At 38.6% G+C, this 22739-nt stretch overlaps 5 protein-coding genes across 9 annotated transcripts; 3 read left to right on the top strand and 2 right to left on the bottom strand.

Annotated features, from left to right (window-relative positions):
• The first annotated feature begins 462 nt into the window (after window positions 1-462).
• On the top strand, window positions 463-3332 carry LOC120005101 (pyridoxal phosphate homeostasis protein-like). 2 transcript variants are annotated; one of them, XR_005469725.1, is made up of 8 exons: window positions 463-788; window positions 886-952; window positions 1055-1101; window positions 1326-1413; window positions 2283-2416; window positions 2537-2635; window positions 2714-2874; window positions 2966-3332. XR_005469725.1 is itself a non-coding variant. In XM_038854567.1 (7 exons), exons 1-7 carry the CDS (start codon window positions 489-491, stop codon window positions 3044-3046), a joined length of 816 nt encoding a protein of 271 aa, XP_038710495.1. In that variant the 5' UTR covers window positions 465-488; the 3' UTR covers window positions 3047-3332. The 2 variants fall into 2 exon arrangements, 1 of the variants encoding a protein (XP_038710495.1); XM_038854567.1 differs by lacking the exon at window positions 2714-2874 and having other exon boundaries at window positions 465-788.
• A 332-nt stretch (window positions 3333-3664) lies between these two features.
• LOC120005693 (pentatricopeptide repeat-containing protein At4g04370) lies at window positions 3665-6126 on the top strand. The gene has a single exon (XM_038855480.1). The coding sequence runs from the start codon at window positions 3727-3729 to the stop codon at window positions 6001-6003; it is 2277 nt and encodes a 758-aa protein (XP_038711408.1). The 5' UTR covers window positions 3665-3726; the 3' UTR covers window positions 6004-6126.
• A 103-nt stretch (window positions 6127-6229) lies between these two features.
• On the top strand, window positions 6230-7308 carry LOC120005695. The gene is made up of 3 exons (XM_038855482.1): window positions 6230-6584; window positions 6704-6727; window positions 6839-7308. The coding sequence occupies exons 1-3, from the start codon at window positions 6356-6358 to the stop codon at window positions 7180-7182; spliced, it is 597 nt and encodes a 198-aa protein (XP_038711410.1). The 5' UTR covers window positions 6230-6355; the 3' UTR covers window positions 7183-7308.
• A 168-nt stretch (window positions 7309-7476) lies between these two features.
• On the bottom strand, window positions 7477-11446 carry LOC120005694 (glycosyltransferase BC10-like). The gene is made up of 11 exons (XM_038855481.1): window positions 11341-11446; window positions 10960-11225; window positions 10765-10881; window positions 10294-10394; window positions 9890-9961; window positions 9695-9776; window positions 9023-9103; window positions 8890-8931; window positions 8581-8640; window positions 8251-8397; window positions 7477-7993 (listed from the first exon to the last, which is right to left on the bottom strand). Exons 2-11 carry the CDS (start codon window positions 11215-11217, stop codon window positions 7805-7807), a joined length of 1149 nt encoding a protein of 382 aa, XP_038711409.1. The 5' UTR covers window positions 11218-11225; window positions 11341-11446; the 3' UTR covers window positions 7477-7804.
• Window positions 11447-15140: 3694 nt separating this feature from the next.
• On the bottom strand, window positions 15141-21835 carry LOC120005798 (calcium permeable stress-gated cation channel 1-like). Of its 4 annotated transcripts, XM_038855625.1 has the most exons (12): window positions 21516-21835; window positions 21045-21375; window positions 20630-20788; window positions 19710-19845; window positions 19401-19502; window positions 18935-19054; window positions 18715-18795; window positions 17904-18244; window positions 17570-17815; window positions 16568-16892; window positions 16221-16454; window positions 15503-15769 (listed from the first exon to the last, which is right to left on the bottom strand). In XM_038855625.1, the coding sequence occupies exons 2-12, from the start codon at window positions 21353-21355 to the stop codon at window positions 15503-15505; spliced, it is 2322 nt and encodes a 773-aa protein (XP_038711553.1). In that variant the 5' UTR covers window positions 21356-21375; window positions 21516-21835. The 4 variants fall into 4 exon arrangements, with proteins under 4 accessions (XP_038711552.1, XP_038711554.1, XP_038711555.1 ...); XM_038855624.1 differs by lacking the exon at window positions 21516-21835 and having other exon boundaries at window positions 15141-15769; window positions 21045-21355; XM_038855626.1 differs by lacking the exons at window positions 20630-20788; window positions 21045-21375; window positions 21516-21835 and adding an exon at window positions 20205-20223 and having other exon boundaries at window positions 15141-15769.
• Between the last annotated feature and the right edge of the window lie 904 nt (window positions 21836-22739).

Genomic DNA, 22739 nt, shown 5'->3' with positions numbered 1-22739 from the left:
GTTCTCAATTTGACTTTCTTTTTCAATATACTTCAGATTTAACCTATAAGAAAAGTTCCTCTTTTAATTTTTTTAAAAAAATATATTCTGCAAAAAAAAGGAAATAAAATTTTTTTGGATATTTGGTCAATCAGCCATGTATAAGAAATAAAAAAGGTATTTTACCGATTAATTGTTTTTTCCATGACTGTTGCCCGAGGATAATGGGCCGATGCAGAGAGAGAATGGGCCTTTATGTCTAGATGGAGAGACTGGGCCTCCAGAGCCTGTCCTTTATAATGGGCCTTTAGGGGTGGTATGAGCGTGTCTGTTAGACTCTTACGATGGGCCTTTTGCGGGGTGGTCTAGAAGGAGAGACTGGGCCTCCAGATCGCGTCGTTTAGAACTTTAGACTTTAGACGACCGCAAGGATTGAAACGCTGCGTTTTGTGCCATAAAATCTAACAAGTGATTATTAACCAGAGAGCGGGGTTGAAGAACAGAGGGAAATGTCGAACAATCTCGAAGGCAAAGGCGATAACAATATCTCAAAAGCAGAGGAGGTGGATTCGCAACCTGATATGGCCGCCACGTCTGCTGCCATGGATGGAGTTGCGGCAGCGGCCCTTCGGTCTGTGCTACAGCGGGTCCATCACGCCGCTGAGCGGTCCGGACGCGGGCCTAACCAAGTAAGTGTTGTTGCTGTTAGCAAGACCAAACCTATCTCTGTCATCCGCCAAGTCTACGATGCCGGTCATCGGGTTTTCGGTGAAAATTACGTGCAAGAGATCCTGGAAAAAGCTCCTCAGGTTTTGATCCTGTAAACGTCAAATTCATTGCTCAGATTCGATTTTTTCTCATACAGTGTACAATTTCATGTGGATGATCTTTGCGCAAAAATTGCAGCTTCCGGAGGATATCGAGTGGCATTTTATTGGGAATTTACAGAGTAATAAAGTGAAACCCTTATTAAGTGAGTTTACTTCTCTCTCTATTGTTTAAATTTCGAAAATTGGTTAATTTCGTTTGATATTTTTTTGAGACAAATTTGAATTTAGCTGTATTGTTTGTGCAGCTGGTGTGCCAAACCTTGCCATGGTAGAGAGTGTAGACGATGAGAAGGTAAAGATCCCAATGACATCCAAAATGGGTTCCTTTTACTTTTGCTGTTTGTCCTAGAAGCTGTAAGAGAAGCAAATTGTTATTGCTGTCATGTTTTTTGTTTCAAAAATTGCCTGAATTGGCATATTGGAAGTGATTTTCAATTATGTATTCTGGCTAGATCCTTTTGAAGGCTTTTCCTTTATAGTCATTTGCTCAGATTTACTTTGCTATGTGTTTTGCAGATTGCCAATAATCTTGATCGCGTGGTTGGAAGCATTGGTAGGAAGCCTTTGAAGGTGTTGGTCCAAGTGAATACCAGTGGTGAAGCCAGTAAGCCAATACGCATGCCAGTAATTCTGTCTTTTTTATTATGTCCTATACTTCCTGCCCTTTAGCCTTTAGTTCTGATTCGTCTGAAGTACCATGATTTTGTAACTACTTGAATTGTAGAGGAATTCTATGCTAACCCAGTTCTCCCTAGGTGAATTCTAGCTTGGTAATTTGTAAGTGAAATGGAGGTCTTGTTGCTCGCTTACTGGCACATTTATTTTGAAGCAGTCTTTTGCATTGTGTATTCATTTACCCACAATGTTATAAAACTGTAGTCTAGTGATCGCAATTGAGTCTTTTTTGATAATTAAACCAGAATCTCATTTTTGTGGCGGGAGAGAGATTATGATGTGATTAGGATATGCTTTGGCAAGCTTTTATTTAGCTCTAAGTTTGGCTGAGTTGATTTAGGGTGTGCATCATTTGCGCATGAAGCATTTTTGATTCCATGGATTTTTCATTTAAGTCCTCTTCCTCTTGCAGCCAATTGTAAATTTGCTCACAACTTTTCCTTATAGTAAAATCCAGGTGATAATGCCATGTGATTGATTTCATCCATGCTGTTTGCTGCTCCTGTATTTGCTTTGTTTTGATAAATCATACATGTTGGTTTTTCTCTGCCACTTGGTCTTTGCCATCCCCTTTCCCATAAATGTCTTGTTTAAGCATACAACATATTGCCTTACCTAAATGTACATTATAATGTTATATTTCCACCAAGATGGTAGTTTTATATGAGCAGAGGAACGGGGGAGGGGGGTTGTTAATTTCCTGCTGTATTGAAATGAAGGATCTAAGTTGCAAAGTGTTTTGTCATTAGTGTAGCTTAATCTGGACCTGTTAACTAATATTTTCTTGTGCTGTTCCAGCAAAATATGGCATGGAGCCCTCTGGTTGCGTAGAACTCGCGAAACATGTTAGTCTGGACTGCCCAAACCTTGAATTTTGTGGCCTTATGACAATAGGGATGCCCGACTATACCTCAACTCCGGAGAATTTCAAGGTCATAGTCTCAGATGGATCTGATAATTTTTTCACTTATATAGTACTGATGACTTTCCTGGTTTCTATGGCATTGTTTGCCTTTTTACCTCTCTTATACCTCAAATTTTGTAATTGTCAGACGTTAGCAAACTGCAGAAGTGAGGTTTGCAAGGCACTTGGAATACCAGAAGAGCAATGTGAGTTGTCAATGGGCATGTCTAATGACTTCGAGCAAGCTGTAAGCATTACTGGCTTAAAGAACTTATTAGTCTTTCCATCCATATATGCAAATTTTTAGATGTTCATTTTCCTCTAGTTTGTCATTTCTTACTCCTGGGCTGATGTGGAAGGAGGTTTTGGGGCTAGTGACTGCCGACGGAGGGGATAGAAGCATTAGGGAGTAGTCTGGATTACCAATACTGGGACTCAGATTAAGTTCTGTTGATAGATAGAAGATGAGACTATATGCTAGTTCATGTGTGTGTTTATACTTCATCTATACATATATTATGCGATAATAATACTTAGCCATCGGATTTAAGCCGCTAACAGTATGCTTATTTTGCAGATTGAAATGGGAAGTACCATTGTCAGAATTGGATCTACCATCTTTGGTGCCAGGGAATATCCAAAGAAGAAATCAAACTAGAGGAGCTCTTTCCTCCTACCTTCACCTGAGAATGTGGTCATACTGCCAGTCTGCCATAGCCATATTTCCATATGAGCTGTAGAGGAGCAAGCTCTCTCTTTTTGCTGCGATACTTACTCATAAATTGAACATCTCAAAGACTTTTAGAATAATATTCTTCACATGAATGATGAGTGTATTGTAGACCACATACGTACTTGTACAATTTATCTGGAGTGGGTAGACATTTGCTTATTTTTATGGATGCCATTGAGATGAGTATTAAAGAATGTGAAGTTAATATCCAGATTATTTGAAGTTGAGAGAAGTGAGCACTTGAGAAGCGCTGTATTGTTTATTCTGCCTGAATTTCATAGATGATTGATGATCATAGAGAGGTGAAAAAGAAAGAATTGTTAGAAAATTGTGGCCTGCTGTGCGTACGGAGTGGTCATCGGTCATTCCGAGTTTAAAACTAATTTAGGGGTCGCAAAGAAACTGTTGGGCTGGGCCTTCAGAAGTTCCAACTTTGGCTGGATCAAGTAAAGACAAACACAGGAGGGCTGGCAATATGGGGGTTCTCATTCTGGCCCGGTATGCTTCTGTAAGGCCCAATCGAACTATATAAGCATAAACTTCAAGACGACATTTGATTGTCCTGTTCGTTGTGCCTTCATGATTAATGAGAGAAAGGATGAGTTATGAACAGGCTCAGACCTTCTACCTTCACTGCCCCGACGACAACTCCATCTCTACGACCGCCACCACGGCCTATTCCAACCTTTACTACCAAATCCTTCAACGCTACCATCAACCGACTATCCTCCCAGAACGCTCACTACCAAGTTCTCACTACCTTTTTGTCCATGCTTATCACCAATACTCCTTCAGACCCGTATACCTTTCCTAGTCTACTCAAAGCTTGCACCTCCTTAAACCTTCTCTCCTTCGGCCTTTCCGTTCATCAACATGTTGTCGTTTCTGGGTTCTCTTCGGATTCATACATTGCTTCCTCTTTTATTAATTTCTATGCTAAGTTCGGGCTCACTTGCAATGCCCGTAAAGTTTTTGACAATATGCCCGAGAGAAATCTGGTTCCTTGGACGGCTATCATTGGATGCTATTCGCGTGCGGGTGATGCTGATAGTGGATTTTGTTTATATAACCAAATGCAAAGCCAAGGTATTCAGCCAAGTTCCGTGACCTTGTTAGAGTTGCTTTCTGGGGTGGCTGAGCTGTCTGCCGTGCGGTCTTTGCATTGTTGCACCATAGTGCGTGGTTTTGAGTCTGATATTGTTTTGGTGAATTCCCTTTTGAATTTATATGGTAAATGTGGAAGCATTGAGGAGGCCAAGTACTTGTTTGATTCAATGGATCAAAGGGATATAATTTCTTGGAATTCTTTGATTCTGGGTTATTCCCAAATGGGATATAGTAGAGAGATATTGCATCTTCTGTATAGAATGAGAATTGAAGGTGTGGAGCCAAACCAGCAGACATTTGGGTCTATGGTGTCTGCAACTGCAAGGCAGAGTGACCTTGGTGTTGGAAAATTGGTGCATGGTCAGATCTTAAAATCTTGTTTTGAGATGGATTCGCATGTGGAGACATCACTTGTAAACATGTACCTGAAATGTGGAGACATTGATGCTGCATTTCAGATTTTCGAACAGACGCCAGAGAAAGATGTCATTTTTTGGACAGCAATGATATCTGGACTTGCACAGAGTGATTGTGCTGATGAGGCACTAGTTGTTTTCAGTCAGATGTTAAGATCAAGAGTAGAACCATCTACAGATACCGTGGCCAGTGTTCTTGCTGCTTGTGCACAATTAGAATCCCTTGAACTAGGGGCCACTATTCATGGTTACACATTGAGGCGAGAAATATCGTTGGACATTCCTGCCCAAAACTCTCTCATTACCATGTATGCAAAATGTGGTCGTTTGGGGCAAGGTTGTGTTGTTTTCGATACGATTGGAAAGAAGAATTTGGTTTCATGGAATGCCATAATTGCAGGACATGCTCAAAATGGCCACTTATGCAAGGCGTTATCCATTTTCAATGAGATGAGGATCACTTGTCAAAGACCTGACTCAATAACTGTTGTCTCTCTCCTTCAAGCTTGTGCATCAATTGGTGCTCTACAACAAGGGAAGTGGATCCATAACTTTGTAATTAGGTGTTGCCTCGGTCCTTGCGTCAAGGTTGACACAGCTCTTGTGGACATGTACTGTAAATGTGGTGATCTGGAGATGGCTCAAAAGTGTTTCGATGGGCTGTCACAGAAAGATCTGATTTCATGGAGTGTGATCATTGCAGGTTATGGCTGCCATGGCAAAGGGGGGAGAGCGTTGAAATTGTACTCAGAATTCCTTCAAACTGGGATGGAGCCGAACCACATTATTTTTCTCTCAGTTCTCTCGGCTTGCAGCCATAATGGACTTGTTCAAGAAGGATCAAACTTGTTCCAGTTGATGACTGAAGAATTTGGGATCAAACCTAAACTTGAGCACCGTGCCTGCATTGTTGATCTTCTTTGTAGGGCTAGAAGAGTGGAGGAGGCCTATAACTTTTACAAGCAGAACTTCCAAGAACCAGCAGTAGATGTTCTAGGCATACTTCTTGATGCTTGTCGTGCCAATGGTAACATGGGACTTAGTAACATTATTGCTGAAGAGATCTTCATGTTGAGACCTGTGGATGCTGGAAATTATGTTCAATTGGCACACAGCTACGCTTCAATGAATAGATGGGATGGCGTAGGAGAGGCATGGACCCAGATGAGGTCACTAGGCTTGAAGAAACTCCCTGGTTGGAGTTCAATTGAACTACATGGGAGTATGACAACATTTTTCATGAATCACAATTCACACACCCAATATGAACAGATAGTGTCAAAGCTGATAACTTTGAGATGGGAAATGAGAAATATGGAGACTTGCTGTAAAACCAATCAAGTTGTTGGCATATGGTGATTTTGTGGCCCAGTGGCTGAGTTGCAAGAGGTCATAGGTTCGATTCCTAGTATGTCCTCTATGTTGTTTACTCTTTTTTAGGAAAAATCAAATTTTCATGTTACAATACTTTATTTGTCTTTGTTTTATTTTCATCTTATGTGTTTAATGAAATAAAAAGAATAAAAATGCCAGAGGAAAATATGGATGTAGTGATGTGGCGCCATATGGCAATTAACCTGGTCAAGGTGAAAAACTTCCAGATTGGTTAATAAGAGGATACTATAACCAGATACATAAGAACAAAACTGAAGAAGAGCAGAAGTGGAGCTGATCCTGGAATTCAGTGGGAATTTGACTGTCAGAAAAGTGAATGATGAGCAATAATAAGAAGAAAAAGAGCAGAGGACAACAACAGAGGGTGTTTAAGGTGGTGATAGGGACGATTGGGATATGTATAGCGGGATACATAATGGGTTTAGGGCCAACCTTGTATTGGCATCTCTCAGATCTCTTCACGTCATCTGTCTCAGTCCACTGTCCTCCTTGTCTCTGCGATTGCTCCACACAACCTCTTCTATCCCTCTTTGATGATGATAACGGTATTTCTTGTAATTCCTTCTTGTTCTCCAGAACCATGACTGCACATAATCCTTTTTTATAGGATCAAGACTTGTTCTTTTGTGCTTCTTTTACTAATCTCTCTATATCTTTCTTGCAGCATTGAACAACATTTCATTCACAGGTTAGTTCTTAGTTTACCAGTTTTACCTTTATAGAAAAGACATAAATCTGTTATGTGTTTTTTCTTCATTGACAGATGAACTAGTTTTGCTGATATTAATGCTTCTTTTAGACTGTATGAAGCGTGACCCTGAGGTTAGTGATGAGATGGAGAGAAGATCTATTCATATGTTGTCAGAGGAACTAAGGCAGAAGGAAGCAGAAGCAGAGAAAATCCAACAGCGCGCCGACAGAGCGTTATTGGAGGCTAAGAAAATGACATCCCAGTATCAAAAAGAGGCAGACAAGTGCAATTCAGGGATGGAGACTTGTGAGGAAGCAAGAGAAAGGGCTGAAGAAGCACTTGCTGCACAGAAGAATATAACAGCAATGTGGATGATCAGGGCTCATCTGAAAGGTTGGAATGGAACCATCTATGGGGCCAATGCTGATCAAATCCAAGAACCATTAGACTGATTCAATGGATCCAAAAATAAGATCATATATCAATTACTTGCTCTGTAGGTATCTTTGAGGAATTCAAATTCATTGTTCCAGTTGGAAAAATAATTATGCTAATGCTTTTACTTGTCAGTTCTTGTCAACACCATCCCAGTGCTTTTGGCAATTCTCAACTGTTAAAGCATTTGCTTACACAATTATATACTACCAGTCTGGAACTATTAAAGAAGGGAAAATGAGGTATGGACAACTGAGCTAGTTATGCCCAATTAGCTTATGAAGACTGCTGCCAATTCTCATGGCCAAATCTGGAATAAGCTCTTACTATTATATCAAAAAATTTGTTATAACTACATCAGAACAGAAATCAAATTAACTAGATAAAGAATGAGACAATCACATTGTCATGTTCAATCAATCTCTTGTTAGCCAGAGTATAACAGATCTCTACTCCTGTAATGTCTGTCGATCTTTCTGCTCAAGTTCTACGAAACTTGTGTCTTTCTGCTCAACTTCTCCAAAACTTGTGTTATTAGCTGAGTGACTACCTATGGTAACGTATAAGAGGGTCGCAGCGAACCAGGTTGATCTTCTATGCATGTTAGCCGATGATTAGAGTGCCATCTGAGGAGAGATACTAACGAGGATGAAAAGAGTCAGTCAGTAATGCAGATGCATCAAAGGGACCAAAAACTCCATCACTCAACAGGCGCATTGCAGCTCCCCGAGAAAACTTCCTCGCAAATAAAAAGCATGGAACAGATGTTAAATTGCTACGGCACCATTCTGTCCGACCCTCAGTTTCATAATATATATGGTTTATGTCCTGTTGAATTGAGCAACGCAAACAGTTAACAGGAAGTAAACTGATAACAGCCAACACAAATGGAACCTAGAAGAATGGAAGACTTGGAAAGTATAATGCCCCCAGACCCACAACCAGAAACTGTAAAGGTAAATGAAAAGAAGAAGCTGCATTTTGTGCAACAAAGTCTAGCACCAAAAAATAAGGAAAAACTTCAAAAATGAATAAACCACACTTGGAAGTAAAGCGACAGGAAAAACTAGGCAAAAAACAATAACCTTAATTCGCTTTATTTGACGGGGTCCTGCATTTGCATAGCTGAAAGCCATAGGATGCCAACTCTTATCGTTCATTTTTGCTGCAGACTGATTCCACTGGGTATAGGTCAAGGTTCTACGTTCCAATTGACCTTCCAGATCCAACATCTTTATTTTATTTCATTTTTCAAAAGGAGATTAAGTATATTAGCAAGACAAAGTCATGAAGAACAAGCCACATAGAAAAAGTTATCAACGATAATAACTGATAAACAAAATGGAGTGAAAACATCGAGTCTCCTGATTCGAAGAAAAGATCAAAGGAACAACGAAGATCAATATATTGCTTACTGCAAGCAATGTCTGCATGTAGTGCTCGTCTGGAATACAATCATGCTGCTTCTGAAGTTTCTGCATTCAATAAAGACCAAATGAAAACAATAGCCTTTTTGAAGGGGGAAAGCTAATGAATGCAGGATGTTTAACTAGCATTGTAATTGGTATAGTAAAAACAGTGTCGTGAATAAAACTGTATTGTCAGTTGCAAATGATTTTCTATATTGGAATCTTGTAGATGATTATAAATAGTTCGCTCCCCCAGTGCATACATCATTTCTTCAAAGAGAAGAAAGAAATAATAAGCAGTTGAATGGCACTTACTAGATTTAGCTTCCCCAATTTTGCATCCAGAGGAGGACGGCGCTGCAAAGATAACAAAGCAGAGTCCATTTTTCACGCAAATAAAAAAGGAATCGAAAATCTTATGCTTGGAATAAATTGCTTAATGGCATACCTTGCAGAATTTCCTGAAGACAGGAAATATGATTTCATCGTCCGCAATAACTTCAGCATAACTTCGAATTAAAGTAATCCACTGAAAGTACCGTAGCAAAATCAAGTTAGAGGCCTAGAGGTGCATATCCATAGTCATAAGATAACTATACATATACCTACAATCAGCCAAAGATGATATATTTTTCCATTTGGAATTTCTTTTACAACTTAACCAGGGAATTGATGTCCTTGTAACAGGGTTTATTTTCAAAGTTAAGGCCACTTTCATGTATTAACTCTTTTGAGGGAATTATTTTCAGCAAAAGACAAATTGGTGTAAAGAACATACACTATACTTCATCTCAGCCAAAATTCCAAGAAAACTAAGCATAGCTCATTCCACCGGAATAAAGCTAAATATTTGGAAGCAAACTCTAGAGTTGGAATAAAATAGCTCTTTTTTAATTGCACAGTTTGCTTATTCTAATTGAAGTCAAAATCAACCAGTTGCAAATGTTATCAAACAGAAAACAAGATAGACCCAACCCCACTATTGCAACAAGAAAATGACTTGGAAAAACTAGGATCAACGAGCCAAATTGTTCTCAAGCCATGGCATTTATATACTTCACTGTGAATTTCTGTGCTCAACCAAAATTCGACAAAAAATAAGCATAAATGAAAAGTTAACCTGGGATCCTTTTCGCCATTTGTTCTTTGGAATAACAGGTGACATTTTTGGGTTGTAACGGCCTTCCTTTGCATCAAGAAAGCTGCAAGAGAGCAGACTTACAGTTGAGTTTCATATTAGTCATCAACAGAAGAAAATGCTGAAACGCTACAACAAGCAATACTCGGCACCTCAATAATCAAAGCTTCCATCTACCTGTCCACAAAACTCCTTGGAGAACCCATCAAATAATGGTATATGTAGCTAAAGTTGTAGAGAGGTACACAACTGCATAAAGAGAAACAGGAATTCATATATGACCCAAAAGAAAATGTGAATACCAAGTATTTAGCATACATCATCTTCACACCTACAATTATTGCTACATAAGTAGATAGGCAATGATGAGAAATTCAGTACCTTAGCTGTCTCGAAAAATTACTTTTAGAAACAAAACAACTAAAATTTGTTAATGTGGAACACCAAATGGAGTTACGATACTGAATCATTATTGATGAAATATGACAATCTTATGGCAAGAAGAAACCTTAATTTCACAAACATTGTTGCAATGGCTTAATCTTGCAAGCTAACACAAAGAAGTTGTCAAGAAAACCAACCTGTCAGAGAGGAGAACAAATCTTTGGTTGGCTGGATCCTCTAAAGCAGCAGTGAATAACAACTTCTCCGCCTGGATCATACTTGATTCCCCCCATGCTACCTGTAACACATGATCAGTTTATCACAAAATTGGCAACCAACATGTAACAACCAACTCAACTCTCTTTAAGTATTTCTAAGACCAAGATAGATACATCATCAAAGCTCCATTCAGTAGCTGATAAATATGGACAATTCGAGCAAGTTTAAAAGCCAATCACCAAATCGAGCAATTACCTTGATATTTCAAAACTTCAAATGCAACAAACCAAACTAACCCAACGTGCTTCTCTCAGAATATTCGAAAAACCAAACAAAATTAATGGTTTAACTAAAATACTTAGCGAGTTTTCCTAGCAACCAAACAGTATCTAAACTATATAAACAAAGGAGCAGGAGCTGATAAATTAGTTGCCTTTGATGTTAATCACCTTAATGCTATTCTTCAATTGTCGGCCGTAAAAGAAATGCGACCTTGTAGTCGACTCATCGAACAGAAACCCCGGAGTAGAGTGTATATAAATCGAAAAATCCTCCACGTCAGCATTCTGCTAACCATTTTCGTGAGAAAGTGACAGAAAAGGAAAATTCACAACACCCAACCAAAATTACCAACGGAAAATGACCTCAAAGAAACTGCCCCAGAGAAAATCGAGAGGGAGTTCACGGCGAACGAGAAACAAGAACGCAACTTTGGGCCGTCCAGTGAAGATATCGCGAGCAGCGACCCGGTATCTGGCGCGAGCAATCGACTCCGTAGACGATATATCAGGCTGAAACTGGAGACGGAGAAGAGAGAAAACGGCAACCGTGACGGTTAGTGCGAAGAGGATCCTCCAGACGACGTGACGCCTCAGGAACGGCGGTGGAGCTTTCTTCGACATGATCCTTCCTGAAACTGCCATAGATCAGAAGAAAAAAGCAAAACCCAAAAGGCACCGTTTTGCACACACATTGAAAGAAATCAAAGAAAGCTAAAGAGAGATCAGATCAGATCATATTCATACATTGAAAAGAGACAGAGGAGGGCATTTAAAACTGAGCGAACCGAACCGTGCGTGAATGGCGACTCACTTCGCGTTTTCTTCTCCTTTATTGAAGCTGTGCAAGATGACAAGGACAGCTAATACGTCGTCGTTTGGTGTCAACGGCGTGGGCCACCTGTCTTCAAAAACAAGAAAAGACGTACAAGTCATCAAATCAACGGGGTCCCACCTCCCACGTTGGGGCACTGGAGTTTCCTTCTTCAAAGAAACGGCACCGTTGGAGATATGTCTTTGTGTGCGGTTAACCTAACATTCCATATATTGAAAACTGTTTGTAACAAGTTCACATCTATTGCACTGAAAATGTATTTTATTAATGGAAATATTGTAACAAAATAAACTAGTTTTTCTTTTTAATCAAGGAAGGAAGGGGATGGAGCTTGAACTCAGGATTCGTCAAAATAAACGAGTGCTAATTGTCAAAATATTTGATTCAGGAAATAGGCGGCAGAGCCCAAAGCAAAGAGACTGCACGAAGCTCCCAAAGCCCATCACGAGAATAGCATTAAGAACACAACTCGTGAAGGAGATCCAAAGAAAAAGATTGCTCCAACTCCAAGATGAAAACTATGCATGGCCCACCGATAAAGATCCAGGACTTTGAGCCCAAATATCAGGCCCAGGATATCCACTCCCATCGAACTATGGACCAAAAGATGCGCCGAAGCTAGAGATACCAGAAAAAGCCCACTTCAAAATGTAAAGCAGCCCGTCCTCTTCGAGTCCTTAAGAAAACCCAAGGTCAAACGTGTCAGGACAAAGGGGCTTGCTAAGGGGAGCCCACAATCACAAAAAGGAGACTTGGGAGGACCAAGTGAAGCCCAACAAAAAGTCTTCACAGCAAAGGAGTGCAGGCCCAGGGAAACAAGCCCAAAATCTCCCCACGCCGGTAATCCAGAATTAAACCCCAAGGCCCAAAGAGCAAAATAAGATGCTACAGAGTACAGATAACTGCTTCCCCGCTGCCAGAGGAAAGCTGAAATGGGCCAAGCGGCCTAGATAAAGCCCATGGTCCAAGTCACGGAGCTGAGTCCGAAAAGACCAGGGTGAATCAAACATCAGAAGTTCAGAACAATATGGCATCAGTGCTGGAAACTCAAAAGGGGTAAAAAAACCCAGCAACCCCCAACGAAAACAGACCAAACCCAGCCAACAAAGCATACCTAAACCCTAAGTTGCTGGAATTGCATGATAACAGCTTGCCAAAAAAAAAATTACCCAAATTAATTTTGTGGATGAGGGAGGACCTAAGTGGGCTTTGGGGTTAGGCCAAAACATACATTTGCGCACCACACAGGTTCGGGCCAAGCTAGGTCAGGTGTGGGGCCTTGTACGCGTCTGTTTCAAATTAAATTATAACTGACTAAACATGTTTTTTTCAATTACAGGGGATGAGGAGGTTAAAACTCGAGATTTTTATAACATACCATACACATGAATGTCATCTGAGCTATTCGTGGTTATCAACCGACTAGACATATTGTTTCATTGCTTATTGGGAGTTTAAGCGTACATCTGGCATGCATGTGTATGGTAATAAAATAACAACACTTAAATGGTTAGTGTTGGGAAATAATTAATATTATATATAGATTATAATATATGGTTACATTCCCAAACGTCACTATATATTAGGGCATCTTCAACAATGATATGTAAAATGGGTTTTCAAATGTGTACTATGCATACTTCAAAATGGTTTAGATACTCATTTACAAACTTTGAAAAACTCTTCAATCCAACAATGGTTCCCAAATTAACTAACTCACTTTTTACTCTCTAAAAAATATGCATACTCACTCTCTCTCCTCTTTGGGTTTGTATATTTGGGAACTCATTTGACAAAATGCAAATTTACATATTGTGATGAGAGCACTGTTGGAATGATAAAAACTAAAAAATGAGAATGTATATTGGCGGTTAGGATTTTACATATTCACATGCATCCTTTGTTGGAGTTGCCTAATAGAGTATATAGTTAGATTTCCAAAACGTTACTATATTATATAGTATATATACAGGCATAATACAGCTATTTCATCTCTTGCCCCACTAATTTATTTAGGGGCTTGAAACAACGTGGAGATATGTATATATATATATAAAAATACAAAGACATATATAAAAAATAGATAGCATCCATTTATTGACCAACAAATCTGTAACATGTTTGGAAGCTTAATGGGTTGGTGTTTAATTTGTTGGTATGCGCTGTTAGAATCACAACTTTCTAGGTTATTATTAATTTATTATATACCCTTATTTCAGGGAAAAAAATACAAGAAGATCTCTAAAGCTTAATTTATACGCATGTGATTTCGTGTGTATTAATTTATTTCAGACATGTGGAGTTCACGAATTCACTTGAATATGTCCATCCAACTCAGCAGCTGAGATATCAACTGCCAAGATCTTTATCATTTTCTTATGCTGATCGATGGGCTCAGTTTGTCTTTTTTTGCATTTTGATTGAATTGAAAGTGAGTGTATTTACTATGCCTATATATAAGTAGTCAAACTACTTTACATTAGCAGCTTCATATATTGAGGATCAAAAAAAGACACAGAAAAGAAGAAGATCTCATGGTGCTACGAGTGCAAGTACTTTATCAGCTTCTTCTTCTTCTTCTTCTGACTCTCTCAGTTCATATCAAATCAACCATCTTGTCCTACTTAGTTCCCATCACTAGTCAATTGACATGGGCTCTGGATTTCACACTCCATCGCTCTTTCTCCTGGTCATCTGGAGTGCTTGACCATCATGTGCCATACATCGTTGAAGATACTGACCAGCTGGTAAGAAATACTAATCTTCGGCATCATGATCAGTTTTACTATCGAGAAGTAGTTGTGCCAGATTGTGCCGTATTTGTCTATGCAAGATTAATGCAGGAGGAGAGGAGATGAGTGAACCAAGATGTGTTCATGCAGTTCTAGCTACTTGTATAAATTAATTTCCATGGAAATTATTAAGCATGAATTATACAATATCGTTGTTGAGTTAATGAAGACATGATTCATGTTGATTAATTGTTGAGTTCTAATGAATGATTTAGAACCTTGTAATTGGTTTCTCTAGCCCTTCTTACCCCAAAAAGGCAAGGACATCTTGCTTGTTTGAATCAATAACCATTTTTGGTTAACCTAACCTCTGTCTCTCGGGACCAGCAAGAGATATATAGTACAGGAATATGCACCTATTATCCATCGACTGCTCCCTTCGGCATAAAGGATGAATATGAGTGCCATGATTTCATGAATTGTTCAAAAACTTAAATATAATGAATGAAAATTGGTTGCAATCTGAGCTAATTGACTATGGAATAACCTATGAGATTGGCTAATTGAGTTCCACATAGGATAATTAAGGGTGTGTTTTGAATTGACGGATTTGAAGGAAAAGAAAAGAGTTTCCTCCCAATTTCCTTGTTTTGATAATTTTAAAAAAAAAAGTGAGAGATTTGAAGAGAATTGAGAAATGATTTCATTAAATTTTTATCAAGTTCTTCCTAAAGTAATTTGAAGGGAATGAGCATGAAGGGGATGATTATCTATAAGATAAAAATCTATTTTATCCTTATACACAATATTTTGACAAAAAAGTAATTATAAATTAATATATTAAACCAATTTTATTTACTTTCCTTTATTTTATAATAGATGCAAGGAAGAGAAATAACATAACGTTTCGTTTTGTTTTAGGTATCCTACATTTCCTTCCCTTCTCCCAAATCACTCAATCAAAACACACCCTAAATCACTCGATCGAAACACACCCTAAGTGTACATGTGCATGTACATACGAGCCATAGACTAATAAGTGTGTGAATGTTATTTTACAAACTAACATTGGTAAAATACACAAATTAACAATCAATCTTCAACTCTGAGCTGCCTCTGACTTGAATGAAGTCATTTTGGTCTCCTTTAAACTAATTGCCTCAAACTCCGAAACCAGGGATTTTCGCAGAATTGGTCCCCTTGTCTGTCTATCTATCTATACAACATAATTACATAAACAATCCTTGCTTGTTTGATTTACAATGGCAATGCCACCACCTTCAGCTGCATCATGTTGTCCAACGTTCAAATTTACAGTGAGTTGCAAGTACGTGGAAGGTTTTTAAGGCTCTGGATTTTCCTGTATGGCGTCAGGCAAAGAAGGAGAGGATCCACCACTGACTTTGCTAGGAACTGGTGTATTTCGTCGTGACTGCCGTTTTGTAGGGACTATCGAGGCCTCATCCTCCCATTTTGCAATGCCAATCTTGTCGTCGTCATCGTCATCCTCGCCTTTGAAAATGGGATGCAAATATGCATTCTGAAGGTAGCCCTTAAGACTCAAGTTTGGCTCCCTTGCCCGTTCGAGCGTGTCTTTCATCATGGCTTCCTGAAATCCACAACAGAAAATAATGATAAAAATGACTTCACAAATTGAAATGTCGATGATGGATACGATGAGAACATTGAGGAGTTGCTATGATCTCAATGCCTCAATGGTGATATGACAAACAGCATTGATATGAAAGGTAAACAACCTAGAGGTGAGTACGTGACCCAATGTAGAGTTGCAGGGATACAAGCTAAAGGTCACGGATTCAGTTCGTGAAAACAGTCTTTCCACATATTCCCTGCTCACTGTGGGAGTCTTCTTGTGCACGGTATTGTTTACTTTACTTTTTACTTTTATGTTTTGCAAATAAAACTTCAAACCACATTATAAGTCGAGGATATGATGTCCACACATTGATAAGAAAAGAATATATGCAATCTCGCTGGCGTGTGCAGATCATCTTGCATTGATATGAAAGGGAATTCACAGTAGGCATAGACTAACGAACCTGTAATGGATATTTCTTGAATGCGGATTCAAAGCGGCCTTTGCAATACCTGTGGAATGCTATAGTGAGTACAGGAAGAGCAATAAGAAATGGTGTCGATTGTGCAGCTTTCTTTGTAGTCAACAATCCCATCAAAAGCAACTGTGAGATGACTAGTGCTGCTATAATACGTCCATGAACAGCAGGCCAGTATGCTGCAGCACTCTCATACTCTTGGTTGTAAACGTTTATGATCTGCAAAAGTTAGGAATGAAAAACATCACAACCATGGACAGAGACGTCCTTTGAATGTACAGAGAGAGTAATTTAGTACAAGTATTTCTACAATCAAATCGTCGACTCTTTACCTGGTGACGGAAGACAAGATATGCCAGACCGAAAAACACAATGATGAATGGAAGTAGAAGAGGTGTCACTGTAGCATAGACAAGACCTAATAGAAAGTACAACTGTATTTGAGGTTCTCCAGTGTTGAAACCAAGACTTCCAGGATCCATCGCCGCCTCCCTATCCTTTTCAGTCTTGACCAAGAAGAAATTCTTCAAATGGTAAAAGATGAGCGGTTTCAACATCAAAATTTCACCAGCTATACCCGCCCATCCATCAACCATTATAAATGTAATGAAAAAAGTTGCCTTCATTGGAATGGCTACACCAATTGTTTCTGGAATTCTACAAAAGAAAAATACGTATAATATAATTAAAAACCATTTAATAAAGATACATCCAGCGTAGACTCTATGTCAAAATCAAGTTATTTACAACAAAACCAGGGACTGCTCAAGTGCCTATTTGAGAAAGATAATATGGGGAAAAAAGATTTGTTATTACAATATTCAGACAATAAATTGGTTAATAAATCACTGAACAAACTCCAAGCAGGGCCATGAATAGAGATAAAAGGCGTTAGATCCACAAAAAGAATTACATAAGCCATGCTTTCACTTTTCAGACAAAAGGAACAGGAAAATCATTTGCACTGCTCTACTCATGCTAACAAAAGTTATTCCTGCATCTGTAACCTAACAACAAGTCTTTTGAGACAATTATATTAACTAAGAACCCATCAAATTCCCTCTAGGAACTGCTGTTTACAATTTCTCCAAGTCAATACTTATCATTCAGGGATTATTTTGTGTGTCAGCGGCTATACAAATCTACGATTTGACAAAGTCCATTTTCGTATGTAAAAGGCACATTCAGTAAGGTAATCACTCGCAGTATGGAACACAAGTGCATGGACATATCTATGTGTACTCAGAAAGGCAAATGTAAAATTGCTATCCAAAAAGAAAACTGAATCAAGAACAATATGATCCATTTGTCAGAAGGAAGGAAAAACAACATACTGATTTGCTGACTGGTCGAGAAAAGAACCGAGCTGCTCAAATGCAGTCCCAGTAATTATGCTGCCGAGGAACACGTTCACAAAATTAAACAGGTAATATCTTGATGCCGCTCTCCTTTCCAAAGATGATAAGGATATGAATCCTTCAAATTTTGACATGATCATCAATATTGTTGGCAGAAAGATCAGAAAAAGCTTCAGAGCAATCCCAGGAAGAAAACCTTGGATAACTGATTTTATAAATTTGCTGCAAGAACAAAAAAATTCCAATTTATCATCATGAAACTTTGATTTGAATTCTTAGTTAAGGTGTCCAGATTTGAGAGAAAACTCACATCTCAATAATGGGTGCTAACCATGGCGCTTTTTGCTCAATGCCTTCAATGCTTGCAAGAGATTGGACAAATGCAATAGGGATCATAAAGAAAAAGGTCAGGAAAAAGAAAGCAACACCAATAATCAGTCTCCTAACTGTGAGTGAAACATAAGGAATTGCAAGGTTCTCCCAATAAATATCACGAGGTTCTGGGGCCCACTCTGTTAGCCATAGGGTAGGATTTCTTGATTGCTGAGTTTGTGCACAAACAGCAGCACCCCATCGAGTTTTAAATGAAACAAATGCCGCTGGCATGATAGCATTAGGGTCACTAGAAACCCTCTCTCTCTCCTCAGCAATCTGAAAAAGCCAGGAATCACCATCATTATCAAAGCCATTCCCCCAAATAGTCTGGGGTTGAGACTACACAAATCCATAAGAGAGGAAATTCGAATGACAAACTGAACAAAAGAAACATTAATAAGCTCAACCACTATTAGATGAATCTTAGCATTCAAATGGAAGTAACTGCATCAGGTATATCATCTTAAAAGCATATAAATCAATTTAGTTGACCAACTTATTCTAATCTTCCAAGGCCAACATTCCTAAGGAAGAATTTTGGAAACAAAATTTCAGAATTATAATTAACAAAATAGCCGACCCCAAAATTTTGGGATAAAGGATCGGATGATGATGATAATTAACAAAATCACCATATGACATCCCTTTACCTTATTTGAAAATCCTGGCGAGAGAGAGAGAGAGAGAGAGAGAGGCTGGAATTTGGAAAAGAATCAAACATGTACGTGTGAGTAGTAGGTACTTACTTCTTCTGATACTTTCTCAATCTCGGATATGTGGTAATCAATCGCATCCACTTTTGCCCCCCACAAACCAAGAAAACCAGTCTGGCATAGAAAAACCGTATGAATGTAAAGGCCAAAATAATAAAACTAATAATAATAACAGTAATAAAAAAAACGAGGCATTTAGTAAAATTGAACATCAAGAAGCAGAAGCTTATCTATTTTAACTGCATTTAAATACCTTCTTGAAGGGCCTCATTGACTGATCTCTCGAGTACTTGAGTTGGTAGTAATCAAGCCAATTCTGCAACTTTTTCTTCTTCTTGACCAACTGGGCTAATTTGTTCGCATTGTATACCAACTGTAGAACATATAGATAACAAATTGGGGTTCAATTCTATCAAACAAGAACAAAGGACTAAACATGTGAAGCTCAAGGATTCATAGTAGATTGGAGTATGACATGTTATAAATTTAAATATTTATTCCAAATAATATTATTTAAACTGCCAGCCATATGAAATTCATTTAGAAACGTCAAGGTGAGATCACTGTCAACTACTACAGACTTGAGGCAACACGATGGTCACTGGTCACATCCAAACGAACGATTTTATATATGGCATATTATTCATGAAATCATCAATCAAACTTATTATTTAACCAAGAATGTTCCAATGACACATTTGGTTTAAACAAGAACAAACCTGATGTGTGAGATAGTGATCAGGATGATTGACCAGAAAAAAATGCTCCACAAGCTCACTAACAGATTCATCTGAGTCTGGAGGAACATTCCTGACAAGGACCTGGAAGAATAAAAAATCAATTTCCATAATACAAGCTTTGCGTAGAAGGATGCAATTGAAATTTTTCATGCAAGAACTCAAATCTAATTCGACCTTAATAGCAGACATTTTGAAAGTACACAGCAATCACATATTCAGTGACTAGAGAAACGAGAAGTAAAGGTCTCAAAAGAAAACAAGCTTGAAGATCATGATGACTGATCTTACAGTGAACTGATCAGGGCGGCGTCTTTCGGAGGCAAGAAATTCCAAGCGCATTGAAGCGACTATCTCATACTCTTTTAGTAACACATAGCATGTCCAAAAGGTGAACGCATATGCCATCACTATATGAGTCCAAAACCTGCAATCCATAAATTATAGTAATTGTTAAAGCTAGTGCTTACATCTATACACAGTCAATCCTCCGCATTCAAATTTATAAATATCAAAAGCCCAGAAACAGATAATGAGAATACACAAGTGTGATGATGGTCGTGAGAAGCTGAATGTTGATGGTATGAGGGATAACCCAACTCAGTAAGGAGGGGCAGTGGGAGAAGTGTGGCTCAGGGTGCCACGGGTGGATAGCTTTGGTACTGACATGGACGCGGAACACGCATGGTAATTAATAGTTTACATTTCGCCATCAGTTTTGGGGTAGCTATGGCCGTGATCCTAACATGGAAGTGGAGCAAAGCATGGTAGTTTATGTTATGATACCAGTTGAGGCTGTTGGTAGCTGAAGTTGAGATTGATCAATTGCTGGTGTTCACCTGGCTAAAGAGAGAATGTGAACTTTTGGTATTTACGGCATTACTCTGGCCAAAAGTGATAATCATGGTCTTTCCACGAATAATAAATATGACCGAAATAAAACGAGGAAACATTGAAGGAAAGAAAAAAAAAATCCAATTATTGGTAGAAAGCTGCGTGATGGAATAAAGAGATGTCATGCACAAACATTGACTTTAATGACTTAAACAAAAAAAAAAAGCTTCTACAGATTATTAAACAACCCTAATATTTCAAAATATTTTTCACTGGCAGACATACATAGTATTTGAAGTCTATGTACAGGAAATAAAACGCTAACAATACGACATGCTAGGGAATTAGAAGCCGTAAATGAACGAGAATTTTGCTACCTTTCTGATTTTTCTCCGATGTTTGAAATTGAGAGCTTGTCAATGTCACTAGATGTTACATTGTCAAACTTCACTGCTTCATCCAGGGTATCATTTGTCCAATGAACTGGTACTATTACAGTCCAAGCAAGGAATGCTATAGGAACAAAAATCTTAAGTCTGCATAAATACGAATAAATTGATTAGCAGAATCATAAATATTATCATTGTCAAAGCTTACTGATAAGACGTTTTCGAGCAGGTTACACGTATCCAGAACAATAACTAGGAATCATTGCAAGGCCGAGACGCACAAAGGGGTCTAGGCACATATTGCACGAAAGTTAAGGAGCTTTTTAACCGTTAACGGAAAATTACCTACCATGAACAGGAAAAATTCACATAAAACTGCAGAATACTAAGCAATTGACAATACCCTATCAAGTAAATACGCAAGTAGACTGCGGAATCCAGCCCGGCGTGCTCAATAAGCTCAGGCTCCGGCATTTTCAGGGCGGCCGGCATCCAATTCAAGAAATTTAGATACGATCGGAAATCCAAATTGACAAACTTGCTCACAAGACCCGAGCTGGTCGGGTCGGTCCTTAAACCCTTGAGATACCACTTCGAAAAGTAAACCCTATCGTTGAAAGGTTGAATCCTCAAAATCGCAAACGCCAACAAGAATATGAGCGCAGTGAGGATATTGATCCCCGCCGAAACCCCCATATCCTCAAGCGTCGCCATCTAAGGCTCCCAAAATTCCCCTGCAATTTAACAAGCAAGAACCCAAGTCTTAGCAACCTAACCCACGTAAAATCTCAAAAAAAAAAAAAATTTTAAAAAGTCGAATTATAACACCTAGAAATCAACGAAATATGAAGGAAAAGTAAAACAAATTTCTTACTTTTTATAACCTGTAGAGAGAATAAGAGAAATCCGGGGGTGTGAAAGATCAAAAGACGAACGAGGGAGTGTTTTGGATAACTTCCAGAGCTCAATCAAAGCAATAACATTCGTTAACCCCCATTAACTCCAGAGAATAACTGCAACACAAGCCACTGAAGACCAATCTATCAACAAGAACAACTAAGATAACAATCAAAATAAAGAGGGGGCAGAGACAAGAATTGGTAGCAAATCCAACAGTGACGAAAGATAAGGATTGAAAGAGACGGAGGAAAAGGAAAGAAAAATCCACTTCTCTTTTTTTCTTCAGTTGTAATGATTTTTAATGACATTAGTACTCTTAAGAAAAAGTGGATTGCGGATAGTCGTTGAAGCCTCCGTTGTCGGCAAGGTACCACGTGGGCGCTAACGGCTATTATTCACGGTTTGGCGGGGAATGTAAAGCTTCACATTGACGCGATTTTCAAGAGCGTGAAATACATCGTCCAATTAAACTGCTAGTCAGTGCTGACTTTGAAGAGTCATATCACTCATCAATGGCTGGTTTTGTGTTCAAGATGCGGCGGTGGTGGGCCTCGTGAACTTGGCGTATACAGCGTGGCGTTTGTGCTGTTGCAATGACAGCTAGGGACCGGGGAGGTTGATCTAATAATATTTAAAAAACAACAGAAAATATTTAATTTGTGGCTTCACATTATCCACGTAAAATCATGTGTGTACGATCCAATATTTAGGATAAATGGAATATTAGTTGTTGCGATCCTTATCATAACTATTTTATCTAGTTGAGCATCTCGATTTCTCTGAGTTGTACATGCAAAATTCAAATGAATTATGGGCTCCATATATTGCACATGATTTAATATAGATCAAGTGAAATTTGTGGGGCATCATGATTTTACATTGATCATATACTTTCATCTCAACATTTAAGATAATTGGGATAAAAAAAACAACACTCAGATTGTTAACATTTTTGTTAATTTAAATATAATTAGCAATGAATAATTTAATTATGTATGCGGGAGGCTGATGCCATGCTTTGCTTTGACAATTTGTTGACGAAACAGAGGAATTGATTGCGCGTGATCAAAGTTCAACGAAGATATTTATTTTATTGCTTTGTCTGAATGCGGTAGAAAACCAAACCAAACCAGTCAACAACATAAGGTTCACAGCCGTGCTGTTATTTCTATAATTGTGGTTGGTCTGAAAAATACTA

This window comes from Tripterygium wilfordii, chromosome 9, assembly GCF_013401445.1.
Source record: "Tripterygium wilfordii isolate XIE 37 chromosome 9, ASM1340144v1, whole genome shotgun sequence".
Classification (NCBI taxonomy): domain Eukaryota; kingdom Viridiplantae; phylum Streptophyta; class Magnoliopsida; order Celastrales; family Celastraceae; genus Tripterygium; species Tripterygium wilfordii.
This window is presented reverse-complemented; position numbering and strand designations above follow the sequence as displayed.

Bases quoted from the DNA above. Each gene is read 5' to 3' on its own strand.
- LOC120005693 (XM_038855480.1), top strand. From the start codon at position 3,727: ATGAACAGGCTCAGACCTTCTACCTTCACTGCCCCGACGACAACTCCA.
- LOC120005101 (XM_038854567.1), top strand. From the start codon at position 489: ATGTCGAACAATCTCGAAGGCAAAGGCGATAACAATATCTCAAAAGCA. The intron at 789-885 runs GTTTTGATCCTG...CAAAAATTGCAG, and splicing joins TCCTGGAAAAAGCTCCTCAG to CTTCCGGAGGATATCGAGTG. The intron at 1,414-2,282 runs GTAAGCCAATAC...GTGCTGTTCCAG, and splicing joins GAATACCAGTGGTGAAGCCA to CAAAATATGGCATGGAGCCC.
- LOC120005694 (XM_038855481.1), bottom strand. From the start codon at position 11,217: ATGTCGAAGAAAGCTCCACCGCCGTTCCTGAGGCGTCACGTCGTCTGG. The intron at 8,641-8,889 runs GTAAGTGCCATT...TATTGAATGCAG, and splicing joins AATTGGGGAAGCTAAATCTA to AAACTTCAGAAGCAGCATGA. The intron at 8,398-8,580 runs GTAAGCAATATA...AATAAAATAAAG, and splicing joins ACATGCAGACATTGCTTGCA to ATGTTGGATCTGGAAGGTCA.
- LOC120005695 (XM_038855482.1), top strand. From the start codon at position 6,356: ATGATGAGCAATAATAAGAAGAAAAAGAGCAGAGGACAACAACAGAGG. The intron at 6,585-6,703 runs GTATTTCTTGTA...TCTTTCTTGCAG, and splicing joins CCTCTTTGATGATGATAACG to CATTGAACAACATTTCATTC. The intron at 6,728-6,838 runs GTTAGTTCTTAG...TGCTTCTTTTAG, and splicing joins GAACAACATTTCATTCACAG to ACTGTATGAAGCGTGACCCT.
- LOC120005798 (XM_038855625.1), bottom strand. From the start codon at position 21,355: ATGGCGACGCTTGAGGATATGGGGGTTTCGGCGGGGATCAATATCCTC. The intron at 19,055-19,400 runs GTTTGTTCTTGT...TATGTTCTACAG, and splicing joins ATCACTATCTCACACATCAG to TTGGTATACAATGCGAACAA. The intron at 17,816-17,903 runs GTGAGTTTTCTC...TTGTTCTTGCAG, and splicing joins TTAGCACCCATTATTGAGAT to CAAATTTATAAAATCAGTTA.